The sequence below is a fragment of the Ovis aries genome, chromosome 8 (genome assembly GCF_016772045.2).
Source record: "Ovis aries strain OAR_USU_Benz2616 breed Rambouillet chromosome 8, ARS-UI_Ramb_v3.0, whole genome shotgun sequence".
In the NCBI taxonomy this organism is placed as follows: Eukaryota; Metazoa; Chordata; class Mammalia; order Artiodactyla; family Bovidae; genus Ovis; species Ovis aries.
Genome location: NC_056061.1, coordinates 58,006,785 through 58,026,702, shown reverse-complemented (window position 1 = coordinate 58,026,702; position 19,918 = coordinate 58,006,785). Strand labels below are relative to the sequence as shown.

The 19,918-nt window shown below is 38.6% G+C and overlaps 2 protein-coding genes across 2 annotated transcripts; one reads left to right on the top strand and one right to left on the bottom strand.

Annotated features, from left to right (window-relative positions):
• The first annotated feature begins 3,132 nt into the window (after positions 1–3,132).
• LOC101103241 (trace amine-associated receptor 6) lies at positions 3,133–4,173 on the top strand. Its single transcript, XM_015097280.3, has one exon. It carries the CDS (start codon positions 3,139–3,141, stop codon positions 4,171–4,173), a length of 1,035 nt encoding a protein of 344 aa, XP_014952766.3. The 5' UTR covers positions 3,133–3,138.
• Positions 4,174–18,886: 14,713 nt separating this feature from the next.
• Positions 18,887–19,918, bottom strand: LOC101118960 (trace amine-associated receptor 7a-like). The gene has a single exon (XM_012183325.5). It carries the CDS (start codon positions 19,916–19,918, stop codon positions 18,887–18,889), a length of 1,032 nt encoding a protein of 343 aa, XP_012038715.4.

Here is a 19,918-nt window from a genome sequence, read left to right as displayed (position 1 = left end):
AAAAAAATCTGCCTGCCAGTGCAGGAGACACAAGAGATGCAAGTTCAATCCCTGGGTCAGGAAGATCCCCTGGAGTAAGGACTGACAACCCAGTCAGGTATTCTGGAAAATTTCATGAATAGAGGAACCTGTCAGCCTATGTTCCATGGGGCCGCAAAGAGTGAGATGTGACTGAGTGTGTGAGTACACACATACTACAACACACCACACACCAGGCCAGTATTACATCCAGGACTCAGAAATTTTCAAATAACAATGTATTTTCTCTTGTTGACTGCCACAAGTTTCTAGCAAATGAAAACAAGCTTTGTACTAATTATTTCAAAGGAAAAATTCTGTCATCATAAAGGAAAGGTTAAATAAAATTCTTTGGAGATACGGGGACACTGGTGGGAATAATTGATTTCCTGTGCCGTATCATTTCAACCTACACATCTTCATTATATATTTTACTGTGTAAGGTTTCCCCCTCTAAGGGTGAAGGGAGGATAATTTAGATAAATTACATCTTAATTTCTATAACAGGATTGGTCCGCACATCAAGCAAACACAAACAATCTTGTTGTTTCCATTAATAACTATTTGGTTCCTTTGAGCCTCTTCTCCACAGCAAGACTTCTACTTTCAAAACATTTCAAAGCACCTGAGTGTTATGAATTTGCAAATTGCATACAATTTTTCATGGATATCATATATTATTATGATAAGGAATGATTATATTTGCGAATCATGTGCTCCTGTAATAGCTCATATGGTAACAATACCTTATAATTTTATTATTTATTTTATTTTATTTGACTGTACCAGGTCTTAGTTACAGCATGTGGGATCTAGTTCCCCGACCAGGAACTGAAGCAGGCTCCCTGAATTGGGAATGGTGAGTCTTAGCCACTGGACAACTAGGGAAGTCCCAGCAGTACCTGGTAAAGGGTGTCTTCATTTTTTTCATGAATGAAAAGCTAGAACAATAGAGTTTGTAAATGTATATCTACATAGTGAAGAACCACTTTTATTTCTGTTAACTGTGGTGTTTCTGATGATCTCTTGAGATTGTCCCTTCTCTCCAAGGAATCCTCAGAGGAAGATAAAAGATGGACCTCCCACTATATGTGGAATATAGGAGAGAGTCAAACACCAGTACAAGTGGATAGATCATCGAATAATTGAATGATTGGAAAACTGTGAAACTCAGACAATTGGGCATAGAGTGAGATATTGCTGGATGTAGTTGATCTTGGATATCTGATGGATGTGAGTCTGAGTGAACTCCGGGAGTTGGTGATGGACAGGGAGGCCTGGTATGCTGTGATTCATGGGGTTGCAAAGAGTCGAACATGACTGAGCAACTGAACTGAACTGAACTGAACTGAAGCATAAATTAAGTCTTTTTCTACCTTACCTCTATTCAGACAGCTCTTTATGGTGGGTATTATGACTCCCAAATCAGAGCTGAGCAATCTGATGCCAGGAGAGTTCAGATAAGCTGTCCAAGATTACATATCCAGGATCTACCCTTGGTACTTTCTGATTCAAACCCCTGTACAATCATTCTCTAGGGACATTGTCTTCCCAGCTTAGAAGGTGGGCTCCCCCTATAGCTTATACCAAACTCATGTATTGTAGCTCATCACTTTTTCAGAAATGACATAAAGAGTAGAAATCAAACTCAATGACAGTTAGCAGAATAACAAAAGTTCTCTTCAAAATGATAGTGCAATTGATAATAAAGCTCTCCAAAGTACTGGAAGCTCTACTCACTGGTCTCATTCCAAACAGCTGTCCTCTCCAGCTCAGTTCCTCATCACCTCTCTGACCTTGGCTGACTTTTTGGTGGGTGGTGATTCTGACACTCAGCGCAGTGAGGAGAATGAAAGGAGACCCTGGTGGTCCAGTGGTTAATACTCCATGCTTCCAATGCCAGGACATGGAAGCAACATTACTGTCTATCTGTAGATGAATGGATAAGGAAGATATGGTACATACACACAACGCACTACTGCACAAATTCGCTCAGTTCACAAGCTAGCAAGGTAAAGCTCAAAAATCCTTCAAGCTAGGCTTCAACAGTACACTGGAAATTTGTGAAGGCCTCTTTTCCAAAGAAGATCTGATTTGGGAGGTTAGAACACAGACATATCTTTTGCAAAGGTTGGGGCGGGGGTAGCATGGAACCCACTGCAGAGGGGAATGGGAAGTCTTCTGTTTGTGAGTAACGCACAGAAGCAGGACTCAGGGGGTTTACACCCATTTCTCACATGGATGGAGAGACATTGCAATCTGCTTCCAGTGACAATACCCTAAGAAGACAATGATCTTTTCTCTGCCAGCGCTAACTATAATAGAAGCTCAGAAAGCAAGGTGTGTCTAAATGCAAGGAATGGTGCTTTTAGTGCTTTCATTGCAAGTTGCTCACAGTGTGTGTTCCTTTTTCTGTTTTTTGGTATCCAGTGAAGATGCAAAGCTGATTCTTAACCAGAGAAAAAAGCCAAGTATTAACTGTCACTGCCCATACCCTCTTTTATCTTTGTAATAAAAATGCAAGAAAGTGTCCACAGCAGAAGTGAGAATAGGAGAATAATATTTCAAGTCTAAGAAGAAAAAAAAAGTCTTTAGCTTTTTTTTTTTGTAGAAATGTAATGGGTAACCTAACTTAATGCAAGGAGTCGTTTTGTAGAATAACCTTCTTAATAATCACTCTTGAAAATAATCTTCCAATTTCACACGTTGCTCTACAGGGATTCCATCTAGGGATTTTCCTATAGATGGCATTTATTTATCTGGAAAGACTGTGTGCTTTAGGCAGTAATGCAGATAAACCTAACAGGAGATGATGCTTTCAGTCTACAATTACTTCTCATATCATACCCTGTTGAAAAGAGGAACTCTGGAGGTAAAACATCTAAAAATATTTAGGACTTTACCAAATTAAGGAAACTAAGCATTAGTCAAAGCTAACTCCTTGTGATCTTGGCCATTGTAATTTTTTCTATTTTATTTTGCTATTGAACACAATGGAGATTTATAGTAAAAAAAAAATGGAAAATTGAAAAATAATAGTACTAATATGTGATAATTTCTTCAGGCGTTGAAAGTCTGTGGAAATCAAGGACAGAATTCTTTGAATGTAAAGGGCAGATCATGAGCAACTCGTCTCCCACTGCAGCTGTGCAGCTCTGCTACGAGCACCTGAATGGATCCTGTGTGAAAACCCCCTACTCACCCGCATCCCGCGTGATTCTGTACATGGTGTATGGCTTTGGGGCTGTCCTGGCCGTGTTTGGAAACCTCCTGGTGATGACTGCCATCCTTCATTTCAAGCAGCTGCACTCACCAACCAATTTTCTCATCGCCTCTCTGGCCTGTGCAGACTTTCTGGTGGGAGTGACTGTGATGCCCTTCAGTATGGTCAGGTCTGTGGAGAGCTGCTGGTACTTTGGGCGAACTTTCTGCACTTTTCACACATGCTTTGACACAGCATTCTGTTACTCTTCTCTCTTCCACCTGTCCTTCATCTCCATCGACAGGTACATTGCTGTTACTGACCCTCTGGTCTATCCCACCAAGTTCACGGTGTCTGTGTCGAGGATATGCATCAGCATCTCCTGGATCCTGCCCATTACTTACAGTGGTGCCGTGTTCTACACGGGTGCCAATGAGAATGGGCTTGAGGAATTGTCTAGTGCCCTCAACTGTGTAGGAGGTTGCCAGACAGTTGTAAATCAAAACTGGGTATTGATAGATTTTCTGTCCTTCTTTATACCTACCCTTGTCATGATAATTCTCTACAGTAATATTTTCCTTGTGGCCAGACATCAGGCTAAAAAGATTGAAAATACTGGTAGCAAAACAGAGTCATCATCAGACAGTTACAAATCCAGAGTAGCCAAGAGAGAGAGGAAAGCAGCTAAAACCCTGGGTATCACGGTCATAGCATTCATGATTTCGTGGTTACCATACAGTATTGACTCATTAATTGATGCCTTTATGGGCTTCATAACCCCAGCCTATATTTATGAGATTTGCTGTTGGTGTGCTTATTACAACTCAGCCATGAACCCCTTGATCTATGCTTTATTTTACCCTTGGTTTAGGAAAGCCATCAAAGTCATTGTGAGTGGTCGGGTTTTCAAGAATAGTTCTGCAAGCATGAATTTGTCCTCTGAACAAATGTAAGCCATTGGGTTGCGGAAGTTGAAGATATCTTTACCTTTTCCAAATGAAATGAATTTTTAAAAATCAAATAAGACTGTTACTGAAGAGAAAGCAAATTTGCTTTTCCAATTTAATTGGATAAGTCAATATGTTTCAGTCTTGCTGGGATGCTCACTTCCTGTTGCTTCTCCAAATATTCATTTGACTCATAAATGTTAAATCCCTATTTGTTATCTACAGTGGAGCTCACTCTGTGCCCCAATAATATAAAATAGTATAGGTTAGTATAGCCTATTACAGTTAGAGATATAATAACCATTAGCTAAAACAATAAAACAAGCACAGGGCCTTTCCTTCTAGTTTATAACTTCACTTCTAAGGCTGAGTAGAATGATGGTACTGACACTGAAGGTGAGTGAGTAATGAATGCCTGCAAGCAAGAGGTGAAAGGTGGAATGTAGTTGACACGTTTCTCCTTCTGTTTTCTTTTTATTCCATTGACTTTTCCCTTTGTAACCTGAAAATGTCTTTTTTTTTTTTATTTCTTTTCCTCTTCCTTACAAAGAATTTCACTCATTTCCAACTTGTCAAAAACTTCTCTGTGATGACTTTCACTGGGCTATTGTGGGTTTTTTTGCAATATAAATGATCAAATTGGCCAATATTAAAGAAGAGTTCATCAAACATAAATTTTAATATCTAAGTAATCATACATTTCATATTGATAATTTGAAAATTTTGAAATTTATTTGGTGATATATTGGGAGTTTGCCAATAACTATGATATGAAATGCAGTTCTTGAAAGTGGCTTATTAAATTGGGGAAGAGAAACGGTACCTCAGTTTCAGTAGCATCACGTTTATACTTTACCTTCTTGGTGATGTGAACATCCTTGAGCATCTGATAGAAATATATTTCTTAACTAATGGTTGACACAGCGGTCATATTTTCTATTTTCCTAAAATCTGAGTACCACCCTATTCTGTCAGTTAATTATTTCTCTCTTCAGGCCTTGATTACCTGTCATGCCTTTTCTAACAAGCTTACTCTTCTTTACTTTCAAAAGTTTCCTTGTTCCATGTTCCCTGTTAATGCCATGTACTCCTTGTCTTTCTTTGGACTCAGTTTACTTTCATTGTGAGCAGCTTTTTTCTGGAATTCTGGTATTTCTGGACGTCCTAAAGGGCTCTAGCCCCACACATCATCCATTTCAATCTCAATGCAATGCTCATATTTTACATTTACTGGAATATTTTGTAACTGTGGGAAAAACTGTGGACAAATGGTGAAATTACTGTAATAGTAGTTATCATTTTATGTAATAGTTTTCTTATTCCGTGAGGTTTTTTGTTTTAACTTCTAGTTAAACAAACCTAACCTCTAGTTGACAGAAGGCAATTTCCTGTCATTTATTTTATTTCTTTCGAGTTTATACATTGTCCATGATAAAAATGACACTGTCATTCATGTTATTAGGAAAAATGGATAATTTAGAAATGTTGATGTGGTATAAAATTTCTTGAAAAAGTCTTAAGTAGTTTGCCTCATGTAGTTCACAAAACCAAAACTGTTTTCTTCCAGATGTTAGAAGGCTAGAAGATGGCATAGCTTTTATAGTTTGGATTGGTGGAATCAGAACAGAAAATATGTACTACATTTTTAAACTTCAAAAAAAAAAATAGAGCCATGACAAAGAAAAAAAGACAAACTTAGAAGGTATTGGTGGCACACATGATGAAGAAAGTGTTAGTAACTTGAAAATGTAAAAGCTTGCATTTCTCTGGTGGTCCAGTGGTTAAAACTTCATATTTCCAATGTAGGGGATCAATTTCTGGTCTGGGAAGTTTAAGAAAATGTAAAAGCCTTTCACAAAACAGACAGGGAGAGACAAACATCCCACTAAACAAATAAATATGCAGTTTTACAGAGATGGGGCTAATAAATACATTAAAAGGTCAAGTGTGCAAATAATCAAATAATGCTAAAAAATGTAATAGAGTTTCAGATTGCAAAATGACAAACTTTATATGACAATAATATCTATTAATAATTAGATTGTGGGAAACGAGCACTCTCATGAGAGCTGAGCATGCTTATATACATTTAAGGGAAATATAATTTAGTATTTTCTTTCTGAGAAGGATTAAGATATTTACATAAAATTTCAAATTATGTATGTCACTTGACTGAATAATTCTGTTTCTGGCCAGTAATCCTAAGGCAAGAGTCAGGCAAGTAACCAAACATGATAAGGATATTCATTGTATACCTCTCGATTACTAACTGGAGAAAAATGTAGATCGATGTGGGATAAATTAAGTAAATATGGTCCACTATGCAATAGAATGTTACAAAGCCGATAAAAAGCACTTAGAAGTTCTGTATCAGTTCACATAAAAAGGCAACCACAATTTATTTTTTGACTCAAAACAAAACCAGAAAACTGTAACCCAAATTATAAAACAGCATATGCAATATGCCCCCCATATATATTTTATATATACCTCTGTGTGCTTATACAAGGTCTAACTTTATGTATAATGGAGAGTGTGTGTGTAAGGGAGATCTAATTTATAATTTGCCTCTAGAATTTCAATATTTGTGATGAAATAAATATATGAAAATTGACATTACCATATAATTCTCTATTCTTATCTATACATTTGGGTTAGGTTTATGTGTTTATTTCTTTCATTTTAGGTGACTATCTTTTCAGTATGAATCTCTGATATACTATCTTCTTACCAAATGAAATTAAATAGTAGCTGCATGGGAAGAGTTAAGAGACCATATTTTAAAGTGATGTAAATATTTTAGGAGTTATATCTCATTGTTGTTAAAGTGCTTAAAACTTTTTTTTTTGGTAGCAGTACTTTAAGATCCTACAACTCTTCCTCTTTAACATTAATCAGAAGCTGTATTCAGAAGCTGTGGAAGCTACCAAGAGTCATTCTTCTAACTTCTATTTGTGTTTCATTTCTGCTCTATATGTCAATTCTTGAAAAGTGATAAACAGTAATAGTAGATGTGTTGGGTATAAGATGAGGGAGATCTCATCTTCTAATACGGGAAGGCAGTCTCTAGAAAATCATTGCACAGGGGTATGAATCAGAAAGTGCTGAGGACAAATCCTGGCTTTGTGACCTTGGACAACTTCCATAACCTCTTCCAGCTGCAGAGTTTTCACCCCTAATATGAGAATAATATTACCTCCATATAGAGCTGTATGAGTTGGATAAGGTGGGAAAAGGACTTAACTTATAGTTGGAGCTGAGTTACTATATAGTAACCAGTAACATAGTATGGTAAAGCACTTGATAGCTGATAGATAATCATTAACAAAATAAAACAAGTGCAGAATCTTTTCTTCCAACTTGAATGTTTAAGGAATGATTAGAAGGATGATTGCTGATATTTAAGGCGGGTGAGGAAGCAAGTGATGAACGTAAAGTGAGAGAAAGTGAGAGGTGGCGTGACTAATAGCTGGCTTTCTAGAGCTAGTGAGACTGAAAGGCAGGTGTCAGGGATCATACACCCAAATTGGAGAGATTTCAGGTTTGGGCACAAGTCCACATCCTGAAATTCCAAAAGCAAAAATATTGGAAGTTAGTGTCTGATTAATTTGGTGACAAACACTGACATGAAGTTATTTCTAATGTTTATTTCTGACCAGCCCTTCTGAAGGTTCATGCTTTGGTGCGGAGATAATAGCGTTGATGACAAATGCTTCACATACTTCACTAGTACGTTCAAAATATTTGACAGATGTGCCTTTTTCAGTTAAAAAAAAAAATCCAATTTCCAGAAGTCCCAAGGGTTTCAAATAAAATTGTAGCTTGCAGATTATAAGTCCTAGGTTACAACTGAGGTAGCATGGTGTTGATATCCTGAAAGGAAAGGATTTTATGGAGGCAGCTTTAGCATGTGGACAGAACACAGAGTCCGCTCAGTCTGCCTAGGACTGTCTCCAGACTCTCCCCAACTTTGTAACCTCCTAGGCTTTAGTATTCTCAACTGTGAAATGGGGATAATAATACTAGCTTCATTGGAGGCTTACTGTGATGATTATTGAGGCAAACATTTCTAAAGCACATGGTATAGTACTTAATATAGCAAGTGTTTATGTTTTAAACATGATAAATACTTAGGGTAGGACTAGAGAGAATGACAGAGTGCTGGGTATTAAAATTAAGGAGCAAAAATAGAAAGAAGGATGTGTTGACAGTATTGGAGAGAGGCAAGACTGGTACAGTGTAATGACCTTGGGGGGTTGGGGAGGATGGAGGGTGAATGCTCCACCACCATGAGGAATACAGAGGTTGCCACTTCATTTGCTCTGCCACCGAAGAGCAGAGTCCTCAGGTGAAGACAAAGTTCCTAAAAGTTACAGAGAACCTGCATAGAAGGAAATATGCAAACTGTACAGTTATATCTCAGTATTTACTCTTTGTAATACTGTCTTTTAATCTTAATTCAGTTATGTTGAAATGCCAGTCTGGGAATCAGTGCTGAACTATGGCAAACTTTTCATTGGTCAGAAGGAAAAAATGAGAAAAAAAAACAGAACAATGAGGCACGTGTCTCATAATGGAAAATTTATTCAATTTACAAGACTGTTGTTTCTTCTTAGATTATGTTGTTCCTAATTTTTAGTATTAAAACACTTTAATAAAATTATGGGAAAGGGCATGAACATTGTTCCCACAGTTATTATTGCTATTTATCTTTATTTGGCAAGTTAAAATTGGGTAATTATCTATTGGTTCCCCTAATTTTTTTCAATTTTTTAATTTCTGAAGACCAAGTTTCCAGGAACCAGTTTCCTAACATTAGTATGTTTAATAGCAAAGGTAGTGTTTTCAGCAGGTAAGCCTTTTATTATGCCCCTCAGACAAGCCAGGGCAACACTGGTCAATTCCAAACATTACACTCAGTGAAGTAACAATAAGTGGTAATAAACTTGACATGCTCCAAGGGAAGGAGAAGTCCAAGAAACCAGCTGCATAGAAAAAGCAATGTGAAACATCTACTATAAAAAGGGAAGAATTGTCCTGCATTTTTTGGCTTTTTTTTTTCGCTACAACTCTGAAGCCTCTTGATGAAAGTGAAAGAAGAGAGTGAAAAAGTTGGCTTAAAGCTCAACATTCAGAAAACTAAGATCATGTCATCCAGTTCCATTCCTTCATGGCAAATAGATGGGGAAACAGTGGACACAGTGGCTGACTTTATCTTTTGGGGCTCCAAAATCACTGCGGATGGTGATTGCAGCCATGAAATTAAAAGATGCTTACTCCTTGGAAGGAAAGTTATGACCAACCTAGACAGCATATTAAAAAGCAGACATTACTTTGCCCACAGAGGTCTGTCTAGTCAAGGCTATGGTTTTTCCAGTAGTCATGTATGGATGTGAAAGTTGGACTATAAAGAAAGCTGAGTGCAGAAGAATTGATGCTTTTGAATTGTGGTGTTGGAGAAGACTCTTGAGAGTCCCTTGGACTGCAAGGAGATCCAACCAGTCCATCCTAAAGGAGATCAGTTCAGGGTGTTCATTGGAAGGACTGATGTTGAGCTGAAACTCCAATACTTTGGCCACCTGATGCAAAGAGCTGACTCATTTGAAAAGACCCTAATGCTGGAAAAGATTGAGGGCAGGAGGAGAAGGGGACAACAGAGGATGAGATGGTTGGCTGGCATCACCAACACAATGGACATGGGTTTGGGTGGACTCCTGGAGTTAGTGATGGACAGGGAGGCCTGGTGTGCTGCAGTTTATGGGGTCTCAAAGAGTTGGACACAACTGAGTGACTGAACTGAAATGAACTGAACTGAAGTGTATTACAGGAATCTAGGTTCTTTTACACGTTCATCTTCGGGGTTAGCCCCCAAAGAGAACTCGAGTCATGTTGAGATGAGAGGTAAATTGGAGGCTCTTCCTAAGGCCTTCATAAGACCATCTTAAGTAAATGCATTTGCATCAAATAAAGATCAAGATTAGGCAGCAGTCACGTTTCTCAAGGGGTTATAGACTAACACTAGGCAGCATTTGGAGTCAAACTTTGCTTGTCTTGCATCATCTACAGTTTTCAGTCTTATATCTACATGGGACCTTTGTTTACAGGCTTCCAACTTCTCTAAGACATTCCTCAAATTAAGGTCTGTTTAATAAACAAATTTCCCAATGGCTAAGAATGTGAGATATTCCTTAGTTATGATGAAAGTGGGAGAAAGATGCGTTAATGATGCTCTGTGGTCTTTCCAGTGCCCAAACTCGGAAGCTTGCTGATGAGAAGGAGAGAAACATATTTTGTACTCTTGTCTCTTTGGATTAGAGTCAAGAGGTAACCAAACACAAAGCAGGCTCAGAGTGTTAAACTATAAATAAACAGCCCTTGGCATGGCCACTTTGATCAATATATCTAATTTACAGTCTAAGCAATTCTTCAAGTTGGTGCCTAACTGAATCAGTTCTCACCTAGATTCACCATACAATCCATTTGTATCTAACGAGTATTTTCTTAGAAATGTATACAACTGCTTATGGAATATTTTGGGGGTGAGAAACAGTACAAAATTATATTCTCTCCCATCACAGCCCAGTGTGCTCTAACATATCTTCTTTTTTATCCCTTCATTAGATTTCAGGCAGATCCCAGAGCTGTCCAGTCACTCTGAGTGTTAAAAATTTCCATTTTGATCTACACTAATTTAAAACCATGATCTCTATCAAATCGAGTATCTGCATTCTCATTGAACCCAGACTAGCTAAGCCTAAGTTTAAAACTCTGGATTTTAGGGAAACAGCATGTCGGGTCATTTATTCCTTATCCCACCCTCCTTTTCTGCTCTAGCCCATAGAGAGAAGAAGAGAGTAGAAGAAAAAGAGCACAATCATTCTGTGCCCAATTTGGTTCCTTGTAACCTTCATTTAGTGGTCACGACCTCTGTGTATGAGCCTTCTAACAGTGTCCCACTCCTGCATTGCATATCTGGGGACTGCAGGCGTCCCTGCAGGAGGCATTCCCACCCCAGGTGCCTCATCCTTGTTATCAGTGCTGGTTTGGCCTTTCTCAGCATCCTCCTCAAGTCCTATGGGATATGTCACAGATGCCTGACATACCCTGAAGTGGGAGGCCTGAGGAAGGGCCAAATCAGCCTGGCTTCCACTAGTCTCCAGACCTCATGAAACTGATGCATCTTTGGCACCTGAATCATTGACAGTATGGTCTTCTCTCCCCACTGGCCCATTTCTCCTCCTGGCCATCCCTCTCCATTTCTACTTTCCTCTGCTTAACATGGCTTCCCAGGTGATGTTAGCGGTGAAGAACCCACCTGCCAATGCAGGAGATGTAAGAGACTCAGGTTCAATCCCTGGGTGGGAAAAAACCCTTGTAGAAGGGCATGGCAACCCACTCCAATATTCTTGCCTGGAGAATCCCACAGACAGATGAGACTAGTGGGCTACAGTCTATAGGGTCGCAGAGAGTCAAGCACAACTGAGGCGATTTAGCATGCACGCACTGCTTTGCACAAACACAGAGTAGGTCAGTGCCAGGGTCCAGCCCCGGTGGATCCAGGGTAATTAGAAGCGGGGACAGCGTGGCGAAAGAGATATACAGATTTAGAGAGAGATAAGGAAAGAGTTTGCAGTTAAGAGAATAGAGGAGAGAAAGAGGATGTATTCCTTGGTTTACATAGAAAGCCAATAAAGCCCTGAGACAAGGGACTTGAACCGTCTACATAGGGCCACAGGTGCCTGCTTGAATAGCGGAGGGTGCCCCGCCTTGGGCTCCCTCTCGCGTGGGTCTTAGAAGCCCGAGCAAATAAGTAGATACGGCTAGCCTCTATGCCCCAGATGGGAATCAGCCAGAAAAGAGAGTAAGAAAGAAAAAAAGACACAGGGGAACCAGTCTTTCCAGGAATTGGCCCGAGAAACTGGTCCATCCTTTATTGTCCAGAAAAGCTTTTTATACTTTAGGCTGTACATAGAGATCAATGGACAATACAAAGTTATGCAGCATCAACAGCCCTGACTCTTATCGAGACCAGGCTTTCTTTCTGCATACCTAGCTGTATACACAAGTCTTAGGTGATTTACATCATCTTCTGGCCAGGAGGCCTATTAGCATTTTACCGCCCTTTACTGATAAGGGTCTGTCAACCAGAAAACTTATTTGCCTTAAAAGTGTTGTTCTTTCCAAAGTCTGGTGCCATTCTCAGAAAGTACTAAATAAAGTTACATTCTTATATAGCAAGGACACAACAACTTATAACAAGGAAAGAGGATTACAGTGATTTATAACAAAGAGAAAGTTCGTTAACTCAAAAGTCTAGTGTTGCTAACATCAAAACTACTATATTCCTTTTTCTATATCCCAATTACATTGATTAATATCCTCCAGGTGCCTAAAAGATAAAGAATATGGAGGCCTGGCAGCAGTCATTGACGCAACAGTGAAACCCATCACCAATATAATTTTTAGCTTTTTAGAAAAGGCTCTATATCTTTAAGATGCTTTAAGCTGCTTGCCTCTCGCGGTTGAAGGGCTGTAAATGATCACAAGTTGTAAAAGTCTCTAACTGTCAGGCAAGTTAGAGAGCCATCAGAGGGGTTTGAGCTGAGACACTCCGTTTATATGCAGGAGACTGTTAACTGGAGCTCTAAGTTAACTCTTTCCAGAAGGTGGTTGGGAATAGCCCCCTGTTATGTCAGAAGAGTGGAAAGCACAGTACAATAAAGCAGGCAGACTCTGGTTTTGGGGGTAGATGCTCAGAAAAATCCAGGGGTACCCCTGAGGCCTGATCTCAGCCTTTGCCTTTTGCCAGGCCCCCTTCCTCATGACCTTTGCCATGGGCGGGATTCCCCATGCTAGCTCCCAGCAGGTCAGCATGCAATTGAAGAAGTAGATTTAAAGAGGCAATCAAGATTGAATCATCTTGCCAGTACCTTCTTCACTGGAGTAGTTTCCTGAACAAAGGACCCCAGAAGAAAAGTCTGCCTGGAGAGATTCTAAGGAGAAGTCAAGAGAGGTTAGCTGGGGGGGTTCACCCCACATTAGGGAACTGAACAGTGGGTGGATTCCCCCAAAAGAAGTTACATGTATACCTCATCACTGAGCCTGCAGTTGGACTTCTGCCACAATCAAGACATAGGTCATTAATACCCTGACACTACAAGGCATGAGAACACAGTTTTCATCTCTTTATTAATACTCTTTATTCTTGTTCCATCCTGGAGGGTGGTTGGGGCTCCAAGCAGAAACTGGGAGTGAGAGGAAGAGGCCTAGGCCTGGATGGCACTGACTGGGGTAGAAAAGATAAGATTACTTAACTGGATTTGATTTTAAAGTTTTAGTGTGAATTATAAAGACCTTATCATGACTTCATAAATTTTGGAAATTGAATGGAAAATAGTAATACCTTCCCAGAATGTTCTTAAAATGTGGGGAAGGGAGAATCAATAGAGTAGATTTGCCTGCTTTAGGAGATAAATGGTAAAGCTGTTTTATGTTTAAGATTCACCAAGTTCCGACTGTCCCAAATCTAGTGACATATTCGATGGGCCAGACTTCCTAATCAGATTAGAAGGAAGGATGAAGTTAATGACTAGAGTTCTGTTCTTTCATGCTTTTCCTGAATAATTTGAAAACTTCTTCCCATCATCTCATTATACATTTTCAGAAATCTCATTTATTTCTTAGAAAGTAAATAATAATTATTTAAATAATCACTCGGTACTTCTGAGTACATTCTTAATTTTCCCCTATTTAAGTTTTGATCATCAGAAGTAAATTTACTGTTGATGAAGTGCTCTTCAAAAAATGACCATTTGATTTCTGGGTCAGTATTTAGGGCTGACATTTCAAAACATGAAAAAATCAATCTGCTAAGACACGAGCACTGGCTGGTCAGAAAGGATGCTCTTTTGAGAGGTAGTTAATCTGTGGAGACACTCACTTTTTCTTTCCATTTGATCTTTCATTGTTGGATCATGTCAAGGCTTGAGAGGTGTAGGAGGCTCAGGTCAACAGATATTTACCAAGCAGTATTTAAGCGTTTCATTATTTTCACAATGGAATGGTTGAATTGGTACATACCATCTGAAGATTAGCCCTGTCAAGATAAGTGAGCCAATAATTTACTTACTTCTGAAATCCCAGTAAGATGCCCTAAAGTGTATCTCTGAAAGATAAAAATGAGATAGGGTCAAACAGATGGAAAACCCTAGGTACAGAAAATACAACCCACATTAAACACAGTGAAAATTTATAAGAAAGGTAAGATAAATATTCTTTCCATAGGACCTGGGAGAAATTCTTAATCCCAGAAAAAAGCAACTGAAGAATGAGCACAAGAAAATAATAAGATTGATCCTAGAGAAAGTTTTCTCTGGGCTAAAGAATCTAAACTCCAAATGTAAATGTCTACCAACTACAAAGAGACAAAACAAAACCAAAAATAGAGGCACTAAATATAAACAAATATAAGGAGAAGTTCTTAAAAGTTCCTAGGGATGAAGGCCAGAGAGAACTAGTCTATGAAAATGGAATGAATACCATACTGGGACCAAGCTTCTCCTCAGTACACTAGACCCAAGAAGACAATGGAGTTATGTTTCTGAAGTTGCAAGATAATTTATTTTTGGAAACATAACTCTTGTGAAAATTAAAACTATAATTGAAATCCTATAAAATTTTTAAAAACTTTTTGGAATTGTTGCTGTTCATTGCCAAGTCATGCCCAACACTTCATGACCCCAGGGACTGCAGCAAGCCAGACTTCTCTATCCCTCATTGTTTCCCAGAGTTTGCCCAAGTTCGTGTCCAATGAATCAGTGATGCCATCCAACCGTCTCATCTCTGTCACCCTCTTCTCCTTCTGGCTCAAATAAGAAGTAGTCTATAATGGATAATTACATATAGTATGCATTTCTATATACTATAATATACAATATGGTGGCTCAGATGGTAAAGGAGGAGACCCAGTTCAATCCCTGGGTCAGAAATATCACCTGGAGATGGAAATGGCTACCCACTGTATTCTTGCCTGGAGAATTGCATGGGCAGAGGAGCCTGGTGGGTTACAGTCCTTGGGGTTGCAAATAGTCAGACACAACTGACTGATTTTTTCACCTTTCACAATATAACAAACATTTTATTATATTAATTTTTAATTAATATAACACATGATTATATAACATAAATTTATAAATAAAATTTGCATTAGTATAAAACAGAGCAAGAATCAGATGGTCATGGATCATTAGAACCAGGCAAACCACATCTAAGGGAGTAGAGGTGAGGCAATTCTTAGAAAGGAGACCTTGTGCCAAGACCAGGGGGAGGAGGGGATGAAAGTAGCAAGGCCCAATCCAGCCAGACACCTCCTGGAGGGTGGCCAAGCCCCCTTCTGTGAATTCACGAGACTCTGGCTATCTTGCTCAAGTACTTAAGTTGTGACCTGCATCTAGAAAGGGATGGTTCAAACCAAACTTCAGTCAACAGGTGAGATGAATAAATAAGTTGTGCTCAATTCACACAGTGAAATGCTACTCCATCACAAAGAAAAAAGACTAAAATACTGATTCATGCTTTGACATGGATTATTCTCCAAATTACTATACTGAGTAAAATAATTCAGACAAAAATGAGTATATATAATGTATAAATGTATTTATATAAAATGCTAGAAGTACAAACTAGTATAGAGTGACATAAAGCTGATCAGTGGCTGCCTGGGGATGGAAGAGGGTTGAGTGTGCAGGGATGAGCAGGAAGGACATTACAAAGAACATGAAGAAACTTTGAGGAGATAGGTATGTTCAGTCTTGATTTTGGTGATGATTTTATAGATGTCTACAAATGTCAAAACTTATCAAATTGTGTAGCTTAAAGATGTTCAATTTATATGTCCATTATGAAAAATATTAAATTATGAGCTTCTCTGTTAAAAAATTTAAATATGGGGAGTTCCCTGGTGGTTCAGTGGTTAGGATTCAATGCTTTCACTTCCATGGCCTGGGTTCAAAACTTGATGGGCTAACTGAGATTCTGTAAGCCATGCAGTGCAGCCAAGAAAATTTTTAAATTACTTAATTATTTTAAAGGGATGGTTCAGAATAGATCATCTCAAAGTCACCTTCAGTTTTATTATTTTGTACATTTATCATAGCAGACTAACAATTGAATGGCCAAGAAACTGATCAGCTTGATTTTCTTGGTGTGCGAATTTTTCTGTCTCTGATTTCATCTCCAAATGTCTGACAGAGAGAGATGCTCTTTCCAGAGGTACATCCCAATAACCACAAAATAAGTGTGAAGTGTCTGTAATTTGCATATCACAATAACCACTATGATGCATAAAGAATTATTTCTTTTATATACTCACGCACATAAATGAGCAGAAGCTTGTGTTTTTAGAAAGAAAGATATGAAATATTTACCAAAATAGAATGATATGTTGATCTGGGAAAGAAAGGAATAAAATTAAATCATTTGTTAAATATATGTGAAAGTGACTTAAAAAATGGAAAGACAAGTATAAAAGTACTAAACTAGATGTTAGAAGTGCTTATTTGAATCCAGAAGTTTCAAGATATTCAGCAGATTTTGTAAGCACTTTGTAGCTTTTTCTATTTTTAAAATGGTCAATATGATTTCTCTATAGCTTGTGGCACAGGATTAGAGAAAGTTACTATATTGAAAGCACTAAATCAAAATAAATTGATGATTTTCAGTGTTGGAAGAGTTGTGTATAAACTAATACTAAGCAGTCTAGGGTGCCTTTAAATTATCTGAATCATCTTTAATCATAAAATGAAGATGAGAGCGTTTCATTCAAGCATAGTATATTCAGAAAAAATTCACTGTCTCAGGAAAGGCTTACCAGCTTAAAGCGTTTGTTTAACAATAGAAATGATGTGCTAATATACTTCTGGTTTATATCAATCAAGAAATTGAAGAAAAATAACAAGAATATTTTTAATATGTATTCAGGCTTGCCCCAAAGATATGATGCTCTGATTTTAAAATTTTGATGTCTGATTACAACAAACCAAAAGTTAGAAGAGAATCAAACAATTAACTCACTCAGTGCATGGGACACACAGCACGCTTCAATCTTAAGACCCAGAACAAGTCTTCATGTCTGAAAAGCTGGTGAATGTTATACGAAGTGAATAGCTTAACTTATCCAATGTGAGTTGCTTAAATTAATTCAGTTTCAAATCTGTGGGTCACACAAAATATGTTTACCAGCCTCTCTGCTGCTGCTGCTAAGTCACTTCAGTTGTGTCCGACTCTGTGCAACCCCATAGATGGCAGCCCACTAGGCTCGTCTGTCTCTGGGATTCTCCAGGCAAGAATACTGGAGTGGGTTGCCATTTCTATCATCATTTATCTCCTTCATTTCACTTTTCTATTCTTTTGGGTGTTTTTTAATTTGGACATTTCATGTGAATCATTGAAAGCACTTATAAATAATTTTGGCACATTTAATCACTATACTTTAATAAAATAAATGTTTTAAAGATGATATTTTGGTACAATGCAAAAGTGAACAAGTATTAAATTAATTTAAGATAAAATACAGTAATGAGTGACAGTCTTAAAACCATGTTCTAAGCATATGTTAACTGGTAAAATTTCTGAACCGAAATGAAATTGTAGGAGTAGAGTTAATCAGTACAAAGAAGCTTACTGAATAAGCAAATACTATTAATGACACTAATCACCTTTCCCATAGTAAAGAATTAAATGGATGTGATAGTCACTCTTTCTGGGTTGATTTTACCTGACTCTGAGATCATATTTCTGGATCACAAATCTGAACACCTGACTGTGCAGAGTCACTACTTTGCCCTCCCTGAGCCAGGATGTCTCTGAGTATTCCCCAGCTGCATGTACATTTTAATGGAAAAATATTGCAATCATGAAAATATAAAAAGAAGTGATAACCAAGGACTAAAGCAATAAAAGGGGGGATTTAGAATAATGAAAACATAGTAGTTTTTTTCTTTTTTATTTATTTTTACATTTATTTATTTCAATTGGAGGTTAATTACTTTACAATATTGTATTGGTTTTGCCATACATCAACATGTACATTCTTTTTGGCTTCTCGGATAGCTCAGTTGGTAAAGAATCTGCAGGAGACCCTGGTTTGATTCCTGGGTAGGGAAGATCCACTGGAGAAGGGATAGGCTCCCCATTCCAGTATTCTTGGGCTTCCCTCATGGCTCAGTTGGTAAAGAATCCACCTGCAATGCGGGAGACCTGGGTTCAATCCCTGGGTTGGGAAGATCCCCTGGAGAAGGGAAAGGCTACCCACTTCAGTATTTTGACCTGGAGAGTTCGATGGACTGTATATAGTTCATGGGGTGGCAAAGAGTCAGACATGACCAAACAACTTTCACTTTCTTTATACATTCTTTTAAATTTTCTCAAGAATGCTACAAAGGAGAGGTTATTAACTAGGGACATACAGTGAAGTTCAGAGAGCAGAAGCAGCCCAAGATCGGTGTTAAATTGCCATGTTTCTGGCTCCAAGGTCATGCTGTTTCCATTACATACAGGGTTTTATGTTATATCTACCAAAGAATGATGAAGCTGAATTTAAGTGTTTGGGTCAAATTTGAAGCATAATTTATTTTACATTAGAAACACATATGACTAAATTTTCTACCCAGCATGTGTTCACTGTGAATCTACTGTCAATTCCTCCATCTAAAATGTAGACTTACCCAGAAAATAAATTTACTGTTGAAGAATTCTCTCTCAAGACTTTGCCAGTGACAATGAGTTTGATGGCTTTTCGAAACCAAGGATAAAAGAACGCATAAATCAAGGGGTTCATAGCTGAGTTATAATAAGCAATCCAAACCAGTATTTCATAAACATATGTGGGAGTGATGAAACCTAGGAAGGCGTCAATGATGGAATCCAGGAAGTAAGGCAGCCAGGAGATGAGAAACGCCAGCACTGCGACGCCCAGGGTTCTTGCTGCCTTTCTCTCCCTCTTGGCCACTCTGTCTTGGTAGCTGTCTGAGCATCGCCCAGTCTTACTGCTCAGATTCTCAATTTTTCTAGCCTGTTGTTTAGCGATGAGGAAAACATTGGAGTAAAGAACTATCATCACAAGGGTGGGAATGAAGAATAAAATGAAATTCACTAATACCCAACTCTGATTCACTGCAAATTGACAGCCTCCCACACAGGTGAGAGCACTTACTAGATCCTCCAGTCCAGCTGCATTTGCTCCTGTGCCAAGAAGGGAAAAAGAATAAATAATTGAAAAGAGCCAGGAGAAGGCAATACACATGCCAGAAACAGACACAGTGAACCTGGTTGGATAGACCAGGGGATCAGTGATCGCAATATACCTGTCCAGAGAGATAAAGCACAAGTGGTAGATGGAAGCATAACAGAATGACCCATCAAAACAAGTGTGAAATTTACAGTAAATTTCCCCAAAGTACCAGCAGCTCTCCACGGACCTCACTGTGCTGAAGGGCATCACAGTCACTCCCACCAAGAAGTCTGCACAGGCCAGGGAGGCGATCAAGAAATTGGTTGGAGAATGCAGCTGCTTGAAGTGGAGAATGGAAATCATTACCAAGAGGTTTCCAAATACAGCCAGCACAGCTCCAAAGCTGAACACTGTGTACAGGATGAGGCGGGGAGCTGGTGAGTAGGGGATTTTCACACAGGATCCGTTCAGGTGCTCATAGCAGAGCTGCATGGCTGCAGCAGTGGATGAGCTGCTGTTCAT

Bases quoted from the DNA above. Each gene is read 5' to 3' on its own strand.
- LOC101118960 (XM_012183325.5), bottom strand. From the start codon at position 19,918: ATGAACAGCAGCTCATCCACTGCTGCAGCCATGCAGCTCTGCTATGAG.
- LOC101103241 (XM_015097280.3), top strand. From the start codon at position 3,139: ATGAGCAACTCGTCTCCCACTGCAGCTGTGCAGCTCTGCTACGAGCAC.